General features: G+C 36.1%; 1 protein-coding gene across 24 annotated transcripts in view; it reads left to right on the top strand.

Moving 5' to 3' along the window:
* KCNMA1 (potassium calcium-activated channel subfamily M alpha 1) overlaps positions 1-24,230 on the top strand; it is a 571,036-nt gene that overhangs the window by 355,887 nt on the left and 190,919 nt on the right. For 18 of the 24 annotated variants that reach the window (XM_060769088.2, XM_060769086.2, XM_060769089.2 and 15 more), the window contains 3 exons: positions 1,166-1,241; positions 2,150-2,320; positions 3,880-3,971. In XM_060769088.2, coding sequence (XP_060625071.1) covers positions 1,166-1,241; positions 2,150-2,320; positions 3,880-3,971 — 339 coding nt within the window. Of the gene's footprint in view, positions 1-1,165; positions 1,242-2,149; positions 2,321-3,879; positions 3,972-4,062; positions 4,155-24,230 lie in introns of all 24 variants that reach the window. The other 6 variants (XM_060769087.2, XM_060769090.2, XM_060769103.2 and 3 more) reach the window with 2 other exon arrangements.

Raw genomic sequence — 24,230 nt, 5'->3', positions numbered from 1 at the left:
TGTCTCCCATATCTGAAATGCTCGGGACAGATTATTGGTTTTGAATTCCTGTATTTGCATAGAGAATGAGGGATAGGGGCAAAGGGGGCTAGTCACATGTCCAGCACTTGATGATTTTTTTTTGTCCTCAAGGCATCCTTACAGTGGAAAGAGAAAAGAGGGAAGTAGGCCACTTATCCAAGGCCCCCTGTAAAAAGCAGATTCTTGTATCTTCCTCAGCTATCAGCACACTCAGCACTGTCCATTTTGCACAGTAGTTGAGAAGAAATATCAAACTCCTCCTCCCTATCCCCACCTGCCAATGAGGTCACTCAATGCTTACTTTTCTGGCTATTTCCAGCATGCCCCCTACTGGCCATTAGCCTGATAAAAGACAAGAACAGAAGTACCCGTGATAATAATATAATAATAAAACTTTATTTATATACCACTCCATCTCCCCGAGGGGACTCAGTGCAATTCACAGGTAACATCACAAAACATACAAAGTAAAAACAACATAACCATAAGATTAACAAAACAAAATATAAGCATAATAATATTCGCCATAACACACATATATTAAAAGAGTCCTGCCTGTTCAAGGCAATTGAAAAACTTAAGAAGGCCGGGCCAAGATTTGAGATAACTACTGTTTATAGAGATTTGTGTGAATGGAGATTCCCCCTTCCCCATCTCCTCTTTCCCAATCAGAAAAAAGACAAACTCAGTGGACACTTAATTTGTAACTAGCCCTCTTTATCCCAAAAATGAAAGTGAGAAGCTGGAAGCAAAAGGTTTTGGATTTTGAAATGTTTCAGATTTTGGATTCCAGATAAGGGAGACTTGATCTGTATTCACAAAGAAATGATTCCACGAGCAATTAAACAAACCATGGAGTTTGAGAAAGATTCCAAAGCATTCTTCAAATCAAATACTGAGATTCTCACCTTGGAATTTCTTTCTATTTGGGCATGTGGTTTGTTGAGTTGACTATGGCATCCATTTGGCTAGCCTGATGCCTTAACACATAAAGTAGGACAGGAAGTCCTAGAGGGAAAGTGATGAATCTCCATGATACCAGAATTAGTTCTTGAAAAAATTATATTTAGTAAAGGAAGCTCAGCTGAAAAACAACTCTAAGAACCTCTTTTTTTCTCTATTCTTCACTTTAAAAAAAACCCAGTAATTCCATCAAGTTGGTGAATCTGTGCTCAATATTTATTAGCACATGGCTGACAGCAGCTGGATTTATACATTTGGTAAGTATGATTTGAAAAGACTTATGGTGGTGGTGTCATGGATTCCTTATCATTGTTATGACTTTTCTGAACCTTGTTTGTCTTGTCTAATGCATGCTCACAAATACAGTGTTTTAAAAGGCAGTTTCCTATTTTTTGACAATGTGGGGGGGGGGCATATTTTTTCCACCCATGATAAAAAAAAATCCAACCACATGATTCACAACTATTAGAAAAATTCCAATGCAGGTTTCCAAATACTTTCAGTTATCTTTGGTCTTGCTAGCTGATATGGAGGGGAAAAAGTACAGGAAACATTAAAGTAAATGTCTACCCCACTCAGCTCCAACTTGCTGTCACTCAAGCTTTTTTGCATCACAGTAATAACATTAGTGTGTGTGTGTGTGTGTGTGGTGGGGGGATAGGAATAAAAATCAAAACTGCTTTTAATTTTGTCTTAATCTAACAATTAAGCAATTCTGGAATTAAACACATCTTTAAGTGCATTTGTCAAAGTCAGTAAATATCCACGAGGTGGCACTCTTTCCTCAGTAAAAGCCACTAACATTCATCACTACAGGCAGGATACTTGTGCATATTTATAACAAGTAACTAACATATTACTGACATTTATGTAATACTAGTAATATGTTAGTTGTTTCTTACAATAATTATTTGTACAATACTTTAGTTGTGTCTGTATGTTCCCAAACCGAAGCATATTTTGCTTTGCAGACATATCCAAAATAATGTATGGCAAAAAGAGAGAAAAAATTGGTTCTGAACATGCAACAGATTAATGTATGAGCAAGGAGCTAACCCTCTACCTTTCAGAGTTCACCAGCATGCTATTCATGTATGGAAGGGAATATTCTTCTTTTACTTTGCAGAATCCCAAACATTTATCTGCTGTTATTTTTCTGTTGTAGGTGGAGAACTCAGGGGATCCATGGGAAAACTTCCAAAATAACCAAGCGCTTACATATTGGGAATGTGTTTATTTACTAATGGTTACTATGTCCACTGTTGGTTATGGAGATGTTTATGCAAAAACAACCCTTGGTCGCCTTTTCATGGTCTTCTTCATCCTCGGGGGATTGGTAAAATTCTTATGTTATTTTGTGTTGGATTTCTTTTTCAGTGACGTTAGCAGTGATTATATGGATGAGCTGTTTAAAATATTGCAAAATATATTGGAAAAACTTGCATTTTGTATAACTGTTTATTTAACTGATGTTGAATCCTTAAAATGTAATGCATGCAGATACAGAAAGTTCCAGAAGAATTTGTAATATTAACTTAATAATTACTGGCGGTTTTTTAATTTGGTGATTATAATACTGATAATTTAAAGTTAGCTGCGGTTTCAAGAACCCCCCTCCCTTCTGTGTTCCTTCCCAATATTCCAACAAACACTGTGGCTTAGGACCATCTTTAAAGAGCCGCTTGCCCGTTCTAGACAATGGCAAAACGATGATCTTGTTCATTTCAATACACAGCAACCATGCAAGGTAACATGGTGCTAACATATGCTATCAGTACACATTTCCAAACAGGTCAGCAAGTTATGTCTCTGCTGTGCTTGAACATGCTGAGTAAGTACATGGAACAAAAGTAGATCTTTAACTTGTTTCTAATCAAATTGCCTTTGTTATTTTTCTGTCAGTGTCAAAGATACTGTGGCAACCATTGCAAATTTTTGTTTTAAAAAACAGCATTCCTAGTACTAAGATATACATTTTACAAGGTAAGTAACGTATAAAATTCAGCCTATCCTATATGTACTACGTACATTAAGTCACATAAGCAGTGTAAGTCTTCTTACATAGTTTCGTATATCTCATATACATCTCTTTTAAGGGATGTTGCATCTACCAAGTGCATTATAAATGCAATATATTTATATGCATTTATTTCTAATGTTGAACCAAAAATGAGGCCAAGTTCGCTGGCAGCAGCTCTTAGAAGTATCCAGCCACACGCAAAATGTTTGTTGGACAAAACATGGCAGATTACATTTCCCCTCCTCATCACTTTTTTCTTTTGCATTCTTCCATGTTCTTAACAACTTTTTTAAAAGGCAAACTTTTAAAAATATGTATTATTTTAACTACACCATGTTCATTCACATGCGTGTGGAGGAAAGCCTCTGCTACCATCTTGTTTTCTTTGATAACGGGGGATTCTCCCAGTCTTTTGTAATTTAGTAGCATAGTAAATAACCCATGCTTTTTTGTTTGCTTTGTCTTTGTTGGGGCATTTTGGCGGTCTGTAATCTTTGGATATTTCCGCTTGCCCCCCTTCAGACAGTTGTAGCCATGGCAGTGCTTTGTCAATTGGTTGCTACGTTGACCTCATTTTGTTCTTGGATTTTTGTTTTGTTTTGTTTTGTGTGCCTTTCTCCATCTTTTGATCATTTTCTTTAGTTGCTCAGATGTGCATCTCTTCAAGACCAACTTTTGTGTTCAACCTTCTTGTTTTGATTTTATAAAAAGAAACATTTTTTAAAAAACCCTTTTGGGAAAAAAATCTTTTATGGATCTAAGTCTTTTGCATTTTCGGATCTTAAAGATAATATATCTTCTTAAAATATTCATCATCCCCCTTTCTTTGGCCTCTCTTTTTAGTCTTTTCTTCTGTCTCCTATCTTCTTCCTTAGGCCATGTTTGCCAGCTACGTCCCTGAAATCATAGAGTTAATAGGAAACCGCAAGAAATATGGTGGTTCCTATAGTGCGGTTAGTGGAAGAAAGTAAGTATTCCAAGAGGCTCTGCTGCCTCTGGTGCAGTAGAACACTCTCTGCATGCCATTTTCTTTTTTTGTTTTTGTTTCATGCATGTAGGCAATGTTTGCGCGCTACGTGCCAGAAATTGCTGCTCTCATCCTTAACCGGAAGAAATACGGCGGGACTTATAACTCAACCCGAGGCAGAAAGTAAGTCTTAAAATAAAAAAAAGTCCAGGCGTGGTTGTGTGACGTTAAACAGCCCGCCATGATGGTGACATCTGACTCACGGACACACCATGATGCACTCCTCTCTGTGTGTGTTTGTGTGTTTGTGTGTGTCCTGTTGACATCAAATGTCTTTTTTAAAAGTTGTCACACTACATTTTAGAGACCTGGGCCATGCTAAGGTGCAAGTCACAAAAGTATCTCCTGTTCTGCAAGGGAAGTCTGGACAATACCAGGACTCAGCTTGCATAGTCTTGAAGATAACCCTGCTATTATTAACTTGTTATCAGATCTGAGAGTTAAGCTATTTGTTGTGCTAAAATTCTGTCCATCAGAAAATAACTACTTCTGTGCAGATGTTATACAAATATGGATCTTATGATCCATCCCTATCTTAAAATCTGTAAAAACCCTTCCAATGTTACTATCTTAGCAGTGTGCAGCAAAAACCAAAAGGCTGTGCTCAGGTAGAGGCACTGGACCTGAACCCATGGCTCTCATGATGTTCCTGAATATAATGGACACCCAAAAAAGCTGCCACACTCATAGAGATGAAAGTGCTTGCATATGCAGCTTCTACATGAAGCTCCAATTCTTCCAAGTGGCAGCACCCCACTAAGAACTTTGGATGGCTGCTGTATGTACCACTAAACTACTTCTGAGAGTAATGCAGACAGTATGAGCATACCCTATATTAATTTCCTTGGAGATTTGATGCATGCACATTAATATAGGACTAAGTCCCTTCCCCTCCCCACCCCTGAAACATGTTTTATGTAGGCCCATGTGTCTGTGTTCTTAAATGACTTTGACACAGATATCTCAGTCAAAAGATTGCCAAAAGTTTTTCTTCCACTGATTTGACTCTCCCTTGGAAATCTCAATTATGTTTTCATTAATATTTGTGTGATAACATAATTTCTAAGAAGTTGTCCAGGTTACTATTTTAAAATCCTTCCTTATATACTTCTTTCCTCCCTCCTCAAACATATAAGTAGTTAAAACAGACAAGCCACTAACACAGATAACATTTTTTGTGAATTGAATGCAATCATATACAATATACTAGCCTTCAGAAATAGATTGCCAAAAATGAGCATCATTACTTACCTTGACAATGCTAAAAGGAGCTGTGCCCAATACCTAAAACTCTGCCCAATACCTACTGTGGAGATGCCTCAGACAGTCTGTATGTGATCTTCCCAGTTGTATCCAACTGCACATCTTTGTCTCATTTTCTGTTCATTTCATTATATGTTCTGCCATTTCACAGAAAAGAAGATGGAAAGAGCTAATTATCTCACCCTAAATTAAATCCCCTGGTCAATAGTAATATATTAAGTGTACATTTACCATTTTGTAACTCATAGAAGAATGAACATTGCAGCTATTTCATTTTAAATTAAATCATGGAACATGCTTTCACTTGCGTGTGGGGTTTTTTTTTAAAAAGAAAAGCACACACACACAACCACCATCAGCTTTATCTCACTCTTTGAATATTGGATCAATTTGGCCCTGCCTCCACAAGTTACCAGTCCCCAAAACCCTGTAATCACATATTTGCTAATTTTGCAGTATTATAACCCCCTTGTGTTGGCAATTAGCAATATTCCAATTCATTTATTTAGGCACCTAACACTCATTTAACTAGCATCTCCATAGTTCTTTTCCTGTTCCTGCCCCAACAATTGTGACAAAGCCCAATCAATAAAAATGCTAAATCCTAACCATATAGAGTTGTGTCATGGATGAGTCTCATTAATCAAAATTGAGAAAGTGAAATTAAAATGTTTTAAATAATAAAATAATAAAAAAAAACTTTATTTATATCCCGCTCTATCTCCCCTAGGGGACTCAGGGCAGTTTCCAATTGTAATAACACAAAAACATACAAAGTAAGCAAAACATAGATATAAAATTATCAATATAACACATATACATTAAAGCCGCTCTCACCATGAAAACAAAAGTTCCTCTTGCTATTCTGTGACTCCTGTTGAGCATCCCTCATCCAGAATTCTTAAATATTTAGATTGCCCACATGAGTTGCTAAGGTACTGGCACCTTTACTTTCTAATGGTTCAATGTAAACAAACTTTGTTTCATGGACAAAATCATTTAAAATATTGTATAAAATTAACTTCAGGCTATTGTATAAGGTTCATATGAAACATAAATGAATTTCCTGTTTAGATAACTCATTATGTTTTTATTTGCAAATACAGGTATTCCAATACCATAATAATAATAATAATAATAATAATAATAATAATAATAATTGTCCAATGTGTGATCCAATACAATAGCCAGCAGAGTGTCTGTTCTAGACTCATCTTGTTGTGTTTCAAATAATAATAATAATAATAATAATAATAATAATAATCTGAAAGCCTAAACACATCTGGTCCCAAACATTTCTGAAAAGGGATACTCAACTGTAGATATAATCTAGCACTCATCAGCGGGGAACAAGAATTAGCATACATTTTTGCAGAATGATCTAGCAGAGTTAAATATTCTTGAATTGTACCACTTCAGGCTGCTGATGAGAAAATATTTTTAATAGGCTCCACATAAAAACAAATCATAATCCTTGTGAAAACCACATTTTTCTATTTCTGCAGTATTTGTCATATTTGGAAGTTTTTTCACATGAGAAAGTATTCCAATAAGGCAGGCATGTAGCCGGAGGGGGGGGGGGTTGAGGGGTTTCACCCCCCTCCCCAATTCTCAGGGTGGTCCGTGATAAGGCCTTACTGGTACATTATTTAAACTGTTATGTTTATTTATATCTTGATCTGATCATTATGCTCAATATATCCCATATGCATGGGGGTATTGGGATAACGATACAAAAGGTTTGCTAGGGTAGATCCTCAGCCCCCCCCCCCCAATCAAAATCCTGGCTATGGGCCTGCAATAAGGCATCCCTAACCTGTAGTTTGAATCACAGCAAACAGATCTGAAAGATATTTATATTTGTTATGTTCAGTTAATTGATCTTTAATTAAAATCTTCCATGTTTTGTCTAATTCCCCAGAACATTGTGGTTAGTCAGTGCCAATATCCTGCAGTCCACAGAGAAGATCCAGAATTTAAGCCTATGTCTTCTCAAAAAAGGAAATAAACCTCCCTGGAAAAACAGAGTTTGGAAAAGTTCCGTTTAGTGTTATCACTTTTTTCAACTTTCAGAATTCCCCACCAACATGATCACTTTTCCACAAGCATTATCTTTTTCAAGCTCTGTGAAAAATGTGTGCAGGACTGAAACCTAAGCAATATTTAATAAAGCACTTCGATAAACAGGATTACAGACATATATATGGCATCCACTGTCATTTTGCCTGGATAAATAACACTAAAAGAAGATAGTATGTAAAAAATGTTTTGTCACCGGTACCTAGCATTACTCTGTTGTCTCTACATACAGATCTGATCTTCACATCCCCACAGTCTGGTTGCTTCAACAGTAACATGCAGGCTTCTCTGCTAGCTTTGTGGCTTGCTTAACTTTATTTTCTCTTTGGGAGCTTCAGCTTTCCTTTTCAAATATGCTCTTTGTTTTGTCTCCATTCCTCTGTCTCTTGTTTGCCTGTATATATTTTGTTGATTTAAGCTGAACTCTGTCATCAGTGCATAGAGCGTTCGATTTAACTTTATGCATTATTTCCTGGTTCAAAAAACTAATTTCTAAATACTTTGGAGAAGCCTTTGTTCCCATTCATCTTTCATCAGAGCACATAAGCTTGGGAACAACATAGTAAAAAGCCATTAGCGATCTTATGTTTGATATTGGTTTTGCAGTCAGTAGAACAAGATTGATGAAATGTTATGTTTGGCCAAAAATTTGAGTTTTCCTTTGGAATTCACATTGAGAGAATGGGCTGTCAGAACCAATAACTTTTCCATTGCCTAGGATTGGAGGCATGTGGTAATAATTAGAAATACATGGTTTTTAACTGAGCCTCTCAGCACAGATTCTGGCAGCAAACATAATGAGAAACTACAGTTCTGCGATTTCTAATGTCAAAAAGTTTCCAGATAAAATCAAATGCATTTGCAAAAATTGGAGCTGCTAAACGGTGTTGAAAGATGTTATTCAGAGTCTTAACCATATGTACGTGTTTCCTTCTTTCAGAAAGAACTTAAGCCCTTTTCTTTATACGTATATACTTAAAAAAAACATGGTGACATAAAGTAGGGAGTTCAGAATAAAGGCTAGCTGAGTATGAAAGCATTGCAGTTTTATTCATCGTTTAAGATAGTAATATTGTGCACACGTACTAGAGAGCCTGAGCTATGAATGTAGAAGTTTCTGTTTGGAATCTAGCGTCGGTCATAAATGTGTTGTTAAGACTAAGCACTGCTTTCTCTCCTTCTTAGCCTATTTCTATCTGAAATATGTGATGATAATAAGCTTTGTTATAGGAATTATGGAGACCAACTATTGCTGCTATACAAAATAGTTTGGACACACTAAAATATATTATGAATAATCATTAAAATTATTTAGTTTGTACGGGTCACTAAAGCAACAAAATAAACCAACTAAGTCATTAAATTGTTAGAATCTGCTACATGTCCTAGCTTTCCATTTAGCATTTTCTATCTGCAAACAAGCAAATAATGAGCATTTGGTCCATTGGTTATCCATATCCTAGTGTTTTTTCTTTCTCTTCCTCAGTGAGTCTGTTCCTCATTGTTTTTTCGGGGAAGGAGGAACTATCTGTAGAACTCAGTTCTGGGTGAGAAATATGGTACCATGTTTCCCAACTGCAATTCTTTGGGAAGTATTCTTTTCCTCCTCATTTTCTATTCTCACCTCCCATCCCATAGTGGGACAGAAACATTGCTGCCAATACCATGACTTGGAGTAGGATAAACATATGATGGGGAGGGAAAAACAAGCTATTGTGGCAGAGAAGTACTGTAAGTGCCACATGAACTGCCCTATTCCCTGTAAGTTAGGCTGCAGATCAAAGATGATGTCCTCATTACCAGTATTTAAGGAAGATTCAACTTCAGTGGGCTTTTATGGCTATGCATCACAGTTTAGAAGGACTGGACAGGCAAGGCAGACCCAGTGGCATACAGAAAATTGTGAATCATTGGAGAAGATAATAGTAAAGAAGAAATGACAGAGGCACATAACAAAACCGTTGGAGCTTCCTCTCCTTGGACATTGCCAGAAACTAATATTCATTTATTTATTGCATTTATACACCACTTTTCTTACCCCTGGGGGGACTCAAAGCAGTTCACAACATAATCCATGGCAAAATTCAATGCCTTACATGTTTAAAACATCATATATCAAATCGGCAACCTGACAATAGATTAAAACTATAACAAAACGGGATGTTATTTCATTCTATTTTCAGTTTCATGGCTTTCTACATTTATCAGTCATGTACTATTTGCTGTGTTTTGTTATAAGACACAGTACAACTTTTTAAAATTCTACAGCTTGTGTATGATTGGGAGCAAAAATATTTTTTTTCTATTTTACTATATAGAGTGTTTCAAAAAGATGGACTCAATTTGAAATTTTTCTGCAACCATGACCTTCCCTTGAATTAAATTAACTGCTTGAAAGGGTGGAGCGTAAAGTTTCAAATGATCGCTGTGGGATGTCTCTCCTAGTAAACAAGCAACCCCTGGCTTCAATCAATTGAAAGATGGCAACCTCACAACATGAGGCTGATGAAATATTCTCAATTTTCAGTTAATTTTTAGATGTGTTTCTGGCTCAAAATGGTTAGTAAAACTTGATAGCTTAATAACTTATTAAAGCATTTGTAACTTTTATGTGATTGTAACATGTTGCCATCATGAAATATACTGTTTTGAAACTGGTTCCATCTTTTGGCAACATCCTGTGTATTTGACACAACTCTACTTTGAGTGCAGCATCCTATAAAACAGTCTAGAATGTAATAGTGTTTCTATAAATACATTTATCCACTCATGGAGTTAAAATATCAGTCTAGTTCTTGGTTTATACATCTTATTTTCACTTCTAAATTAATCTAAGAATAATATACTCTCCAGTAGCTGTTGAATAGTAGCTCCCGGCATTCCTTACCAGGCTCTATCTTCAGGAGAACTTCAGTTTCAATAAAAGGATTCTCACTCCTGCTCTGAAAGCCTTACACATTGTGTAAAAACTATTAAACTTACTGAAGTAGAGTTTGACACATTTCTGAATACCAATTTGGATTAAGTAGTGAATATTTCAATATTCTGAATTGGTTTAGTGCTCCATACATGTCTCACTTGTTTTGTACTTGTGTAAAATCTCTAGATTAAAATATCTCAGGTAAAAAGGATTGAGAGCCGCCAGCATTAAGTGAAAATCAGATAGTATGGTTTAGTAGATATCCTTGGAAAGACAGAAGAGACTCATAGTCGATTAAAGTCTACCAACTGTACATAGTGAGCTCTTATTTTTGATAGCCATCTGAAGAACAGTGAAAATCGTCAGTTCATAGTTTGGGAAGTTGTTCAGGCTTGAAAGCGAGTGAGAAGGTTGCAGTTGTACCACCATGATTAGAATCCTTGCTCATCTTGAATGATTGCTAGAACAGCTTGTATGTAAGTTATGTCTTTTCAGCCTAAACTTCCTTACAGATTTATTGCTATTATGATAAAATAAAATAATTCCAACCATCTGCTCTTAGAAGGGACAATAATGGAAATATAGTTCTTAGGAAGCCAGTGCTCATAAAGAACACAAATATTTTCCAAACCAAGTCTTATTTAAACAAAATGCTACTGCCTTTAGTAACATTTCCCAAAAGAAACCACATGACCTTTCTGAGTCCCATGCAATATTTAATTAGTTAAAGAATATTTGTGGACTCCCCAGAATTTTCCAGATGTGGTTCTCTACAGGCTCAAAGACTCATATCTGTGGGTCATAGACACCCTAAAACAGTGGTTCACTACCTTTTTTTTTATCAGGGACCACTTTGACCAGGGACCATTCTCCAACATTAACATTAAAAGGGTTACAAATCAGTTTTGGTCAACTTTAGATTCAGGTTTTTTTTTGAGGCGCTGATTCATAATATTGCATTGGATAGACCACATTAGCTCTAGTTTCTGATACAGAACATATGCCACCCAGTAGTCACTATCTGCTCACCCATAGAAAGCCATATTTAATAAACCTCAGCACTGTAAGAGGGTTTCGTGAGATCAATCCCTCTCATTGCAATGGTGTAGTAATGGTGAGGCCACGGCTCATATTTTAGTTTTTGTGTACCACTGGTGGTCCACGGACCACAGGCTGGGAACCACTGCTCTAAAGAATTATAGGGAAACTTATTTCAAGTGTGAGCCAAATGAGATAGTGTGGGGAGACCATGTACATCACAGTAAGAATATGAGCACGGGAATAGAAAATTTGCATGCCAGTCCAGGCTACCTTGCATAGAAAAAGAACTATAAAAATGATAATAAATATTTGTTCCAAGACTTGTGTGCCTTAAAGTTGTTTCCAACTTAGGCTGAAAACACAGTGAACTTGTCACTGAATTTTCTTGGGTAAATTTGTTCAGAGAGAGGTTTACCTTTGCTTTTTGTTTGAATGGCCTCAGGTTGGTTTTTATGATCAAATAGGGATTTGAATCCCTATTTCCAGAGTCTTAGTTCAATGATGAAACCACTGCAACATACTTGATGCCTCTGGGACTTATATTCTATCTTTAGAGAATAAATAAGAATGAGCTGTCTTAGAAGATGATTGAAGTAAAGGATACAAAGTACATTTGTATAGTTTCATTTTTTGTGCACCAAGTCCAAGTATTTTAGTGTCATGAATTAGGAGATGTAGACTTTCCTTGGTCAATTTTGTTACAGTCTTGCATTTTTTAAATTGCTTATAGAAGAACTTACACATTGCAAAAATGGACATAAGGCTCCTACAGCAGGCATCTTAATGGGTCATGTACCCCTGTGAATGCTCTTAATCCCAGCAAGTCTAAACTTGACCAGGTACTAATTTAACCATGACAACAGGTAGTAATTTGACCTGTACAGGGCACAATGTCTAGAGTGTGTCCAGCAGCATGTGTGGGACTAAATACTATTTGGGACAGACCCATGAATGTCCTGGCAGCCATGAAGTCCTGAAATAACCCCAACAGGGCATCCTCAGCATGGATGTTGAAGTCCCACAATATCACAATCCATGGAAAGGAGCATTAAGTTGTCAGTGTAGATGTGCCCCTGATAAGAACAGTACAAATAATGTATTTATTTATCTACAGCATTTATATTCTGCTCTTCTCACCCTAATGGGGAATCAGGGCAGATCACAGAACACATACATGATAAAAATTCAGTGCCACTAAACAGACAGGGCAGATAACAGATAGAGGTATATGTCAGCAGTTTTCCCAAATTTGGCATTCTGGAGGTTGTGCTCAATTCCAGACACAGGGTGCTTTCACTCCATCCTCTATGATGAAGAGCTCTTGATCACAAACTTCCTCATTTTTTGATTGCTGGCATTTGCTGGTATTTCCTTTTTTTAGGGTGCTGTAAAATCCCCCCCCCCCCCCCCCCCGCTTAAGCTGTGCCTAATTTCTCTACTCATAGCTGTTTTCAAATTGCTTAGGTGGACAGTGTACTGGGCTGAAGCTCACCCCAACCTGGGCTTTGAACTTGCAACCTTTTGATTGGTGTTATCTATTGCTGCTAGTAAGCAAAGCAAAGTTTACTGACCACTTCAATCATACTTTTCAAACAGCTGAATACATATTGCTGCTAGTGATTAATCAGCTGTACTAAAGAAGATTTGATACTGAAACACGTATGAGATCGGACACACACCTGTGAGCCAGGCCAGCATCATTTCACCTCCTTATCACTTGTCTGTTTATTTGAATGGTGAAAACACTTTGCTCCAGAATACCCTTCAGTTCATTGTACAGTGAATTATTTCAACTGGGATTCAAAGTAAATCACACTAAAGCTCCTTGGCCCAAGGAAAATCATTGGTTGGAGCATAACTAGACAGCCTTCCTATTGTAAAACTGTTCTTTCAAACACTACTTTAAGGCCCGTCTCTCCCTATTTATTTTATTTTTATGCTGCCTCTTTCCTAATCGTTACTTCACACCAGCCACAAGTAGAGTAGCAGCTGGATATATACATAATATATCTGGAGCAGTGCTTGTTCAAATCAACTAGTGTAGAACAGTGACAAAATACTTTTTTTGGAAACACTCTGAATGCACTAAATAGTCTATTACCTTTTGTCCTGAAATTTCAAGCTCAGAAGTATGTCTTTTTTTTAAAAAAAAAAAATTAAGCATGTCTCAATTCTGTCCTGTATCAACCCCTTGTTTCTCTTTGTTCACTATTTGCTTTGCTTCTTGGAGTTTTCCTCAGATTTTTTTTAATTGGTCAGCCATAAATTACCAAACCATCAAGATATCCTAAAGAACAATCTGTAAGAGATTCTTTCCAGGAAACATGGGAATTGATAGCTGTATTTTCCAGACATGGAAAAGAGCCACGAAGGGTAAACAGATAGACAAACATATAATTTAAGATGACAGGACACCTTGGTTTGATTATACTTTGTGATTTGATTCTGAAGTATAAAATAGCTTACTTTTTTCCTTTTATCTTGAACTTTGGCTGGAAGACAGAGCACCAAAAGAAATGTGCAATATCATCTCCCAATAAATTGACTTGATAGAACAATAAATCAATTTGCATTTATTGGGGTAAGAATGTACTCTAAATTGCTTTCTCATTCCATTTATCTAAATCTCTCATCCTCTCATTCAATATGAGGTTCTTCTTACAGATACCTGTGCACTGTAGAGGTACAAGCATGAGCTCTGAGCAGCAAGTCTCCCATTCAACTCACTGTGTTGTATTAAAAGGCTTTTAAAGCCTTATTCTATTATTCATAATATATGAACAGTGGAACTGGCATACCTTACAGATTTGTTGGAAGTAAGGATAAGCTTTTCAAAGTGCATTGAGCTCTTAAGGGTTTGTGAAACAATTTATTTTTAAAAAGTAAATTACAAAAGTCATTAAAACATTGCCATCAAAATAAAGATTTAAAACAATAAATAATATTAAATATTTAAGATGTACACCATGGTCACAATACAAGGGAAGGCCATTTTATATAAAAATTGCTTTCACTTGTTGGTAAGAGCTATTGGCAAAGTGTTTGCCACCAGAATATTTTAGGACAGAGCTGCAGAAAGAAGGAACCATAACAGAGAAAGTGCAATTCCTTTCTATATTGAATGTATTTAAATAAAGTAAAAGTAAACCTAAACTAACCTCAATGATCTGGGACAATTGTAGAGAAAAATAATAAAATAATGTGTTCTTCCCTGTGAGAATGAAATTTATGAAAATTTCCTGAATTGTGCCTTCAAAGAAAGCCTGCAGCAAAAAAACAAAAAAACAAAACAAAACAAAATCCCAGAGAAAGTTGAGCCATTGAAGCCTCAAGATAAGATTTTGAATAGGGATGTAAACATCGATACTTTTCTTCTTGAAGGATGGAATGTGTAATTTTCACAGTTTTCTTACTGCTGTTAACATCATCAGAAATGATGATGTTTCCAAAACCTATTTGCAGTTCAGGACAATTTGCATGTGGGATTTTTTTTTCACAGAAAGCAGCATAAGAAACTATTTTCTCTACTGCAAATAATACAGCAAAAAAATATGTTTCTTACACTGAAAATACTGTTTTGTGTGCAGAATTAACATGGCTTTGTGAAGAATAGTTCCCAAAAACAGACTTTCTGTGCAGGAAATAATATGTAGAAATATTTTCTGCACATAAATATTATTTGAGGTGAATCTTCATTCAGACTAGGTTTTACAGTCCCAGACTTTGGAGTCATTCACTTTTGTTGCTTCTGTCTTCTCAAGATCCTCCTTCTATTAATCTATTCTCACTTATCCTTTGCCCATACAGAAGCTTGGCACTATAACCTCCCTTAATTTCATTACAAAAAGAAACAGAGCTGAGCATCATCATAATATGTCTTCTTGTAGGTCCCTGGGTGGCCTCTCCCACTGGCTTCTTATTGATGTTATAGAAGAGAAAATTCTGCTGAACCTCAAAACTCAAATGCTATTGGGTCAAGTTACAATACTCATTGAGTGAAGTAACAATCACACAATGCCTGTTTCTGAAATTGTTAGTTCAGACCTGAGTAGAACCACCATTACACTCATCTCCCAGAGGTTGTTTCATGATCTCAAAAGATACACTGTACTTCTTTAATTGCCTCCCAACAGGTCTGATTCACAAGGCTGAATAATATTTTCTGATGGGTGTTTCCTAGTGGTTAGTTGAAATGACTAAATCCTGTAACCCTATAAAAATATGCCAATAATTGTGAGAACCATGAATTTCCATTTAAAGTACTCTTCTATAACTATTTCTTACATTCTGCAAGTCAAAAACCTACATATTCTTCCGTGAGTCAATTTGCAACACAGGTTTTAAGCTATAATTAAGTTAAACTGAGAAGGATAAAAAATGTTTGCCCAATAATAGCAGGGTGTCTTCTGTATGTCATGTATGCCATGTCACTTCTAGACCAACAAGAATACTGGAATTTCAAAGGATTAGAGCAGTAGCCAAAAGTCTGGTTGATGCTGAACTGCTGGTTCTATAAGTGTGGTTTTCTCTTCTGGTGCCTTTAAAGCTGTTGGATACCATGCCATTTAACTGCATGCCCATGGCTGTTATTGTTCATCTTCTTTTGATGTTTGTCTGAAGTGTTAAAGATAAAAGTTATAACTTTTCCCCATCACAACATATATAATGTCTTTATAATTTAGTATAGACCATAATAAATGGCTGAGAGGAAGTTAAAGGGATCTGTGAGCAAAGAGATCGCAAACATCCTTATGTGGGGTATAAAAGACTTTTCTGAAGCTGGAGAGGGAGGAAATAGTTGGGAGGAGGGCTTATTGCCACTACTTTCTTTGAATAATCTCTCCTAGATTTCTTTCAAAAGTATAGAATGGAAAATTTAGTTTTGTTGTTTTATTTTTTATCATTTTGCCTAAAATGAATTCCAAGGTTGATATAGGAGCTTTTTCTTAGACAAAATATTTTGAGAATTTTGCATGCAGTTTGCATTTGGTGACTGTGTAGAACCACCCAAAGTGGCTTCAGACAGAATAAAGATTTTGTTATGCTTCTGTTATCTTTTAAATACAGATAGTGTTAAAACATTATTTGATAATGCTGTTTGATATTCCTGAAAATGTCCCACCAAATGTGTGAAAACTGTTGATTAGTCCTAGACTACAAAACAAGGATATGGTTAAGATAGCATATAACTGAGCAGCTAGAATCAGGTTATTAAGGCAAAGGTCTTCTATGGAAAAATAGGAATGAATATATTTGGTAGAAGTTATAGTTAAGTCTTGGGCAACTCCTTTTCTTTAGCGTGCAATGAAATGCCAAAGCATTTGCAACACCTTGTCTTAAACCTCTGTGTATCATGCACATCAACACCATCCTCTTCATTCCTTTTAAACATTCTAGGCTAGGTAAGAATTTCAAAAGTGAAATTAACTACTCTTCAGAATTCAAACTCAAAAGCTTTGTTACTGTTCTCTACTAAATTTCTTTTGTGAATTACCTCCAGTGTCTTCATGCATTCAACAGAGATATTTCTGTCTTAATTAAGCAGTATTCTGATCCAAAGCTGAAGTTAGAAAAATAGACGTGCTGAACAAACATTGCCAAAAAGGCATTTTAGATCATTTGTGAACTGCCCACTCTCCAACTTTTTTAAAATAATTGGAACAAACAAAACAAAATGCTTAATATATCTATGTTGTGTTCTTAACTATAGACAGGTTTACTTACATAAAATCTATTCCATTATATATTTAATAGGTGAAATTGTCATTTTCACTGTACATAAAAAATAGAAATTTAACACCTTTATTCAGAATTCCAAAATCTGGAATATTCCAAAATTGCTCACATGAATGGCTGAGATAGTGATATCATTACTTTCCAATGGTTCAATTAACACAAACTCTACTTCATGCCGAAAATGAGTAAAAATATTGTGTTTAAAATTGCCTTCAGGCTAAGAAATACAAATGAATGTAGTATTTAGACTTGTATCGCATCTCCAAGATACCTCATTATGTATTTGGACAGGTATTACTAAATCTGAAAAAAAAAAAACCCAACACTTCCGATTCTAAGTATTTCAGATAAGGGCTATTTAACCTGTATAATGATTTATGTGTGGATTTGATTCAGCCCTGACTAAAAATATGCCTAGAGTTTTCTTCCAGCCTGCCAGCTCCTAGAGTGGAGACAGACAGAGATGGGAAATACAAGCAAGAGGGAGTAGAGATGGTGGGCGGCTAGTAGATGAATGCATGATTAGAAAGCTAAGAAGGAAGACAGAAAAAAAATGACTCAGACATATGCATTTGATATAAATATTATAGTTATACAGAGACATCTAGATCAATATATGTCACATTTCATTTGCTTGCTTGACAAAATGAACACAATGTAGTCAGTGGATGTTGAACAGAATTTGCAATTTACTGTCTGTGATTTAGTATGATGGAATGGCAAGGGTGACTTTTAAAGAGGTTCTTTATATTTGTTCCAATAGAATGGATACAATTTTCTTTTAAAATAAACAGCCAAGGGAGCTTTGCATTTTGCATTGTTTGCCTATGAACACGCAGAAAGAAAAGGTCCCACCTCAAGGATTATACTGAAGTTGACATTGTTTTAATTTGGAAAATAGTTTACATGAGACTAACTGGTCCACACGGTACTCCCCCCAGGGCTCTTTGAGTCTTCGCACACATCTTGTTGGGGATGGAAATGATTTGGTAATTGTTGTTGGCAGACAACTGGTAGGAAAAAAATCCACATCCTGTTTTGTTCACATGAACTCATCATAGTTGCAGCCACTAAATCAATAATTCTCAGACTATGCACTGGATTACACTGGTGCACCATGAAATATGTAATGAGCAGCAGTATACCATAAGAAAAAAACATTGAGCTCCTCTGAATATCTATACTGGAAACTGCTTAAATGCATTTGCCTCTGAGGTGACCTTGTATTCTATCTGTCTGATGGTGGCAGTTCTGTTTCATTTCTGCTGCTCATATGATTGAAATGTCTGTTCAGTCCTACTCCGCAAGTACAGCAGGTTTGGATCACTGGTTTTTGTCTTCTGCAATCTAATAGTGATTGTCTCCATGGTACTTGAAACCAGGAGGCATTCACCATATGTCAGTGAAAGGTGTCTCTAAGCGTTTTGTTTGTGAGATCCCTACTTAGATGAGGAAATTTTTTTGCTACTTTCACGTTTTAATACAAATTAACCTTATTAAATGTTTTCCCATTTACTCAAATATTTTGATAAAGTGATGATGATGATGATGATGATTAACTTTATTTGTACCCCGCTAGCATCTCCCGAAGGACTCAATGCGGTTTACAAAGGCCAAGGCCTCAACAAAACAGTAGCATAACAATACAATTCAAAGCAAATCAAAAACATTAAAGCAATAACAGTAAAAAACAACAAAACACTACACCATAACACAATAAAAACAGGGCCGGCCAAGTAATGGGTACAGATTAAAAAGTGCTGAATGTGACAGGTGGTCTTTCAGAATTCAAGGAAGTGCAGTGTGCAGAGAATCTTAAAGTTTTAAAAAAAGTGCTTCTGGGACTCTAATAAAGTGCTTACTGGAGTTTCCTATTCTGGAAAGGCACATTGGAACAGCCAGGTCTTCAAATTCTTCCTGAAGACTACCAGCGTCGGGGCCTGTCTGATGTCTTTGGGGAGGGTGTTCCAAAGTCGGGGGGCCACCACAGAGAAGGCCCTGTCCCTCGTCCCCACCAAACGCACCTGCGAAGCGGGTGGGATCCAATTAAAATAGTATCTTTTTTTAAAAAACAAAACCCTTGGGCTTCAAGGTTAGCTGTCAATTCTGGTGATGAATCAGGCCTTTAATTAAAGTTATACATCCATAATGAACATTTGGGACAGGTGAAAAAAGTAGAATCCATTTGTAGGCTAAAAAGAGAGCTAGCGTGGTGTACTAATTTGAGTGCTGGGTTAGGACTCTGAGATGAAAGTTTGAATGTTCTGTCAACCATTGAAACCCACAGGATGTCTTTGGACAAGTCACAGTCTCTCAGCCTCTGATAAAAGCAGTAGCCAGCCTTCTCTCAATAAGTCATAATAGTGTTTTCTTAGGGTTGCCATACTTTGAAAATAGCTTGAAGGGACATCAACAACTATTAAAAAGCTCCCATGTGACATCAGCACTGCAAACCATAGAAGCCATAGTGTATAAAATATAATAAAGGGCAGGAAGGTAATAAGATGTAATAAAAGTTAACATGAAATAGAGATAGTTTTTTGTCTCCATTAGTAAATGTTACTAAAGATATAAGTCTTTGCTTATACTATTGTCACATTCAACAAGAAAAATCACATTTTGGTGATTTTGGTGATTTTTAAAAAATATCCTAAAATTAGTAGATGTATGATATTTCTGAAAGTTTCGGGGAGGAGGGGATGATCTCCTATTATTTTGTGTCAGTGTATAGAAAATTCATGGAGATATCTCTTGTAGTTTTCTGTTTTTAAAGTGTTGTTCATAAAAACTTTGAAAATTCCCCAAAAATTCATGGATAATTGCAACATTCTGTAACTAGATGGGATAGCAGTGGTGAATGCGTTCTACCATTGTAGTAGGTTTTACCCCAATTGCTGTAAAAATGGGGGAGAAAGGAGCCCTTGAAGTATCCCCATTTGCACAATTACATACCATAGTGAAAAAGTAATGAAATTTTGTTACTCTCATTATAGTAACGAAATTTTCACTAATGACACTTTAGAAACACTTCAGAAATGAAACATTAACACCCCTAATTTTATGATGAATTTTGAAACTTTTTTCATTGATTGTACAGCCCTACACTTTACTTCAAAGCTAATACAAAATATTTTCTAGTACACCTCCTATAGTATACCTTTTTACCCATTAGATTCTTAGTCTCCTGAAACTTACTTACCTTTGAAATTGTACCTACAATCCCAGGACAGCAATCATGTTCCACCTTCAGATGAGAAGAAAAGAGGAGACTCTGTCCTTCTCTTGGTGTCATCTGGTATTGGTACTGGTACATTGCTGTCTGTGTATGTTTTTGGAAAACAGATTTTTTCCTAAAGCCCACAGTGTTGAAATGACTCAAAATCTCTAGCTTGTATTTTAATCTGAATTGGGAAGAATTTGAGAGCTACATAATACTAGCCAATTCTTTACTGAGATTTAAACGGATGTGTTACAAGCAACATTTTCTGTAATATTACTTTTCCCCCAGCAACTTGAACATAATAAAATTCCATTTATGAAATAATGGATATCATTATTTTTCCATGTAACATGTTCAATTGGGGGATCATTTTGAGGACATTTCAGCCATATTGCTATTTTAAGTATTATTGAAAGCTAAGTAACATACATTAATGTAAAATTAATGTAAAATGACATGTAGCAATTATATTTTTAAAGTAATACATGGTAACTTTTCAAAATGGCTCTGAATTTTTGAGGCATGAACAATGTAAGCCCCTAAAGTTAATACATGATTCTAAATTTCTTGTGCTTTGCCAGCTCCTCTAATGTCATTTTGGTCTTTCTCTCTCTCTTTTTTTCCAAGATGAAGCTGAAATATGAAACTTAGATTGAAAATTTGGCTCAAGATGGGGGACCTGTAAATCTTCAGATCAGATGATTGAAACAATATGGGCTTTGTGTGGCTTCTAAAATAGTGTGCGTAATGACAATTGTAAGGCATGCAAACAAACTGATTTTGATCATATCTGTAGGATAAATTTCATTTATCCTTACAGGAGGAAAATACTTCTTTTCAATCAGGTGACAGACCAGAAACAGTTGATTTTTTTTCTTACAGTTCAACAAATGTTCATGAAGAACAGTAAATAATAGTAGTACCATTAATCTTTAGTATAGTACAATCAGCAAAAAGGAGAAGGGTCTTACCCTTTGCCTTCATCTTCCAACTGTTGTAGAAAATGTCTTCCATTTCTTTTAGCATCCAGTGTGAATATAAAACATTGATATTATTATTTATTTTTAATTACTTGATACATCTTTTTATATTGGTCTTTAGGCAAGAAGCTCCTAGGGTTGCTAATGACAATTTAAAAATATGTGATATTTAAACCTACTCTATGTATTTGTATGTGTACATAAAAGGTAGTAGGGGAAACAATTTTTTAAAAACAAAAGAAGAAACCAGAAGAATTAAGAAAAGATGTCAAAAATAAATAAACTAATATAAGCCTGAAGATATACATCGAATAAATGAAATTTACATGATGTTGACTTACCAGATTTTCTGTCTTAGAACCTGCATAAGTCCAACATGTGTTATGTAACCTAGTTGCATCACAATTCAAAATTCTGGTCACAGCCTACAATTTAAATATTTGCTTAGCCATTCAAAATAATGTACAATCACTAAATATCTGCCCTATAAATGTTCCTATTTATAAAGCTATATCCAACTTGGGACCTGGTTATTTGAATGACCACAAGTTTCCCTCCAACACATCCCCAAACATTAATATAGATTTGATAAGGTTTATACTTTCTTACATTTTCTGACTAGGGAATTCTGTGATTTTTGATCAAAAATGAACTTCCATTTTAAACACCATTTAATGTAACTTGAATGTGACTTAATACTTCTATGTTTATTTTTATTCTGCCATCATTGAATAAATAAGTAGCTTGCTGTGGTCCTCTGAAATTTTAAAAATATGTTAAGGGTTGGTATGCTTGCTATGATCTATATCTTAATCATTAAGTGTGAAAGGCTAGAAGGATAATCAACAGATAAGGTAAAATAAAGTTTATCGTGTCAGGAGCAACCAGACAGTTGTATTACATTTTTAACAAAACAAACAAACAGACAGGCAAAACACAAAGTTTGTAAGCTTGGTAGTTGATTAAATGTCCTTTGATCAGTATCTGGCCACTTGGAGTGCCTCTGGTGTTGTCGCAAGGAGGTCCTCCATTGTGCATGTGGCAGGGCTCAGGTTGCATTGCATCAGGTGGTCAGTGGTTTGCTCTTTTCCACACCCGCATGTCATGGATTCCACTTTGTAGCCCCATTTCTTAAGATTAGCTCTGCATCTTGTGGTGCCAGAGCGCAGTCAGTTCAGCACCTTCCAAGTCGCCCAGTTTTCTGTGTGCCCAGGGGGTAGTCCCTCATTTGGTATCAGCCATTGATTGAGGTTCTGGGTTTGAGCCTGCCACTTTTGGATTCTTGCTTGCTGGGGTAAGTGAGAAGGATTGTGAGAAAATTGTATGAATTGTGTAAAGGAACTAATTGGGGTGGAATGGTAGAATAAAGGCTGAAGATATTGAAATGTGGAAGTAAAGTCAAGGAAAGGCTGACAATATAGGTTTTCACCAAGGACAAGAGGTTGTGTTGATTAAAAGAGCAGCTAAGGTGGAATACATGAATAGGAGATGAGAGGACAGCTGGAGAATGGAGGGAAAGTAAGTTCTTCTCTAATGGCAGAATTGACCTGCTGTGTGCACATTTTGAATTTTGCCAAGTGACATGTGGAGACCATGAATCTCCACAGTGGAGATTCTCACTGTGTAAAATGCAGTCTACCTGTCAACATTTACTTTTGGCAAAAGAGGAGCAAATGGCAACAGGATAGTCAACATAGCGATGGCATAGCCTTGTGGAGAGATAATTGAAGATTTGCTAGCATACATAGAAGCTCTTTGTGAGAAAACTGTATGATTGTCCTGCAAGAAACAATTTTGAAAGAGCAAGAAGAAACTGTGTGAGAAAGAAAAAGAATGAGAGATAGTGTAAGTAGTGGTGTTGTAGCCAATTGGCCAGATTTTGAGTTTCACATTATTATATTTTCTTTTCTCATGAGGATTTTGTTTTTATGGTGCAGTCATTGAAAAGGGTTGCTGTCTGGGAATGAGCAATCACGTAGGAAGATGCCGGAGAGAAAACAGAGGACCTGCTAGATGGTATAAATTGATATTTCTTTTAAGGATTTCCTATTTCTGTGCAGGCCTTTCTTATTAAAATTACAAAGCATAGGCCAATTACTGTCTGTCACCAATGAATTTTAACTGGGACCATATTTTGAAATGAGTGAATGCTGAAGGCCAGCAAATGTCATTCAAGCAGTGAGCCAAGAATTGGCTCATTGTTCTCTTCATAGTGGAAAATTTCAGAGGTTCTGACAAAGTTTTGACCATATGAACATCAACAGCTGAGCCTGAAAAAATATACTGATGTCAACAGCACAATAGTGTCTGTCATAGGTCTTCACTTAAGCACCTCAGCAGTTCATCCTGCAAGTTTGTCTTTTGGATCATCCAAGGGAATGATCCACAGAGATACTTTCTTTGGTGGTTGCTAGATTTGCAGATGGTAACCGAATCTACAAATCTAGTCACTTGATTCCAACATTTGTATCAGCACCAGGCACATAATGCATGCAAGATGTATGTCAAACTTAGTGTGAGGAGCAGTAGTTAATCCTCTCTGGACCTCTGATCCAAGGAAGGGGCACCTGAGATTCAAAAGCTAAACATCTACCATAGTAGTGAGGCATCACCAAAACTTTTGCAGTTGGTCAGTACATGGGGTAGATAAAATTTAACTAGTCTTTAAACATCTTCAATAAAGTTAAACCAACAGAATTTTAAAATTCAAGCTTGCTCAATGTACTTATGAATTAGAAACTATTGTTTCTCCATATTCTGTCCTGACATTAGCATCTTGTCCTGGGTACAGATGTCAGATAAGGACAATCAAATGTGGCACACCCATGTCTTTAATAGCTTTTCCTGATCTGCACAGTGTATCTGGCTTCACTTCTTAGCTCTTCTGGTTCTTGGTTAATTAGGTTTAATAGTGCAAATCTATTTTTCACATAATTGTTAAACTCCACGGGGAAGTCCTT

This window comes from Anolis sagrei, chromosome 3 (assembly GCF_037176765.1).
Source record: "Anolis sagrei isolate rAnoSag1 chromosome 3, rAnoSag1.mat, whole genome shotgun sequence".
NCBI lineage: Eukaryota > Metazoa > Chordata > Lepidosauria > Squamata > Dactyloidae > Anolis > Anolis sagrei.
Note: the sequence above shows the minus strand (reverse complement) of the source record. Positions and strands in the feature narration are given on the sequence as shown.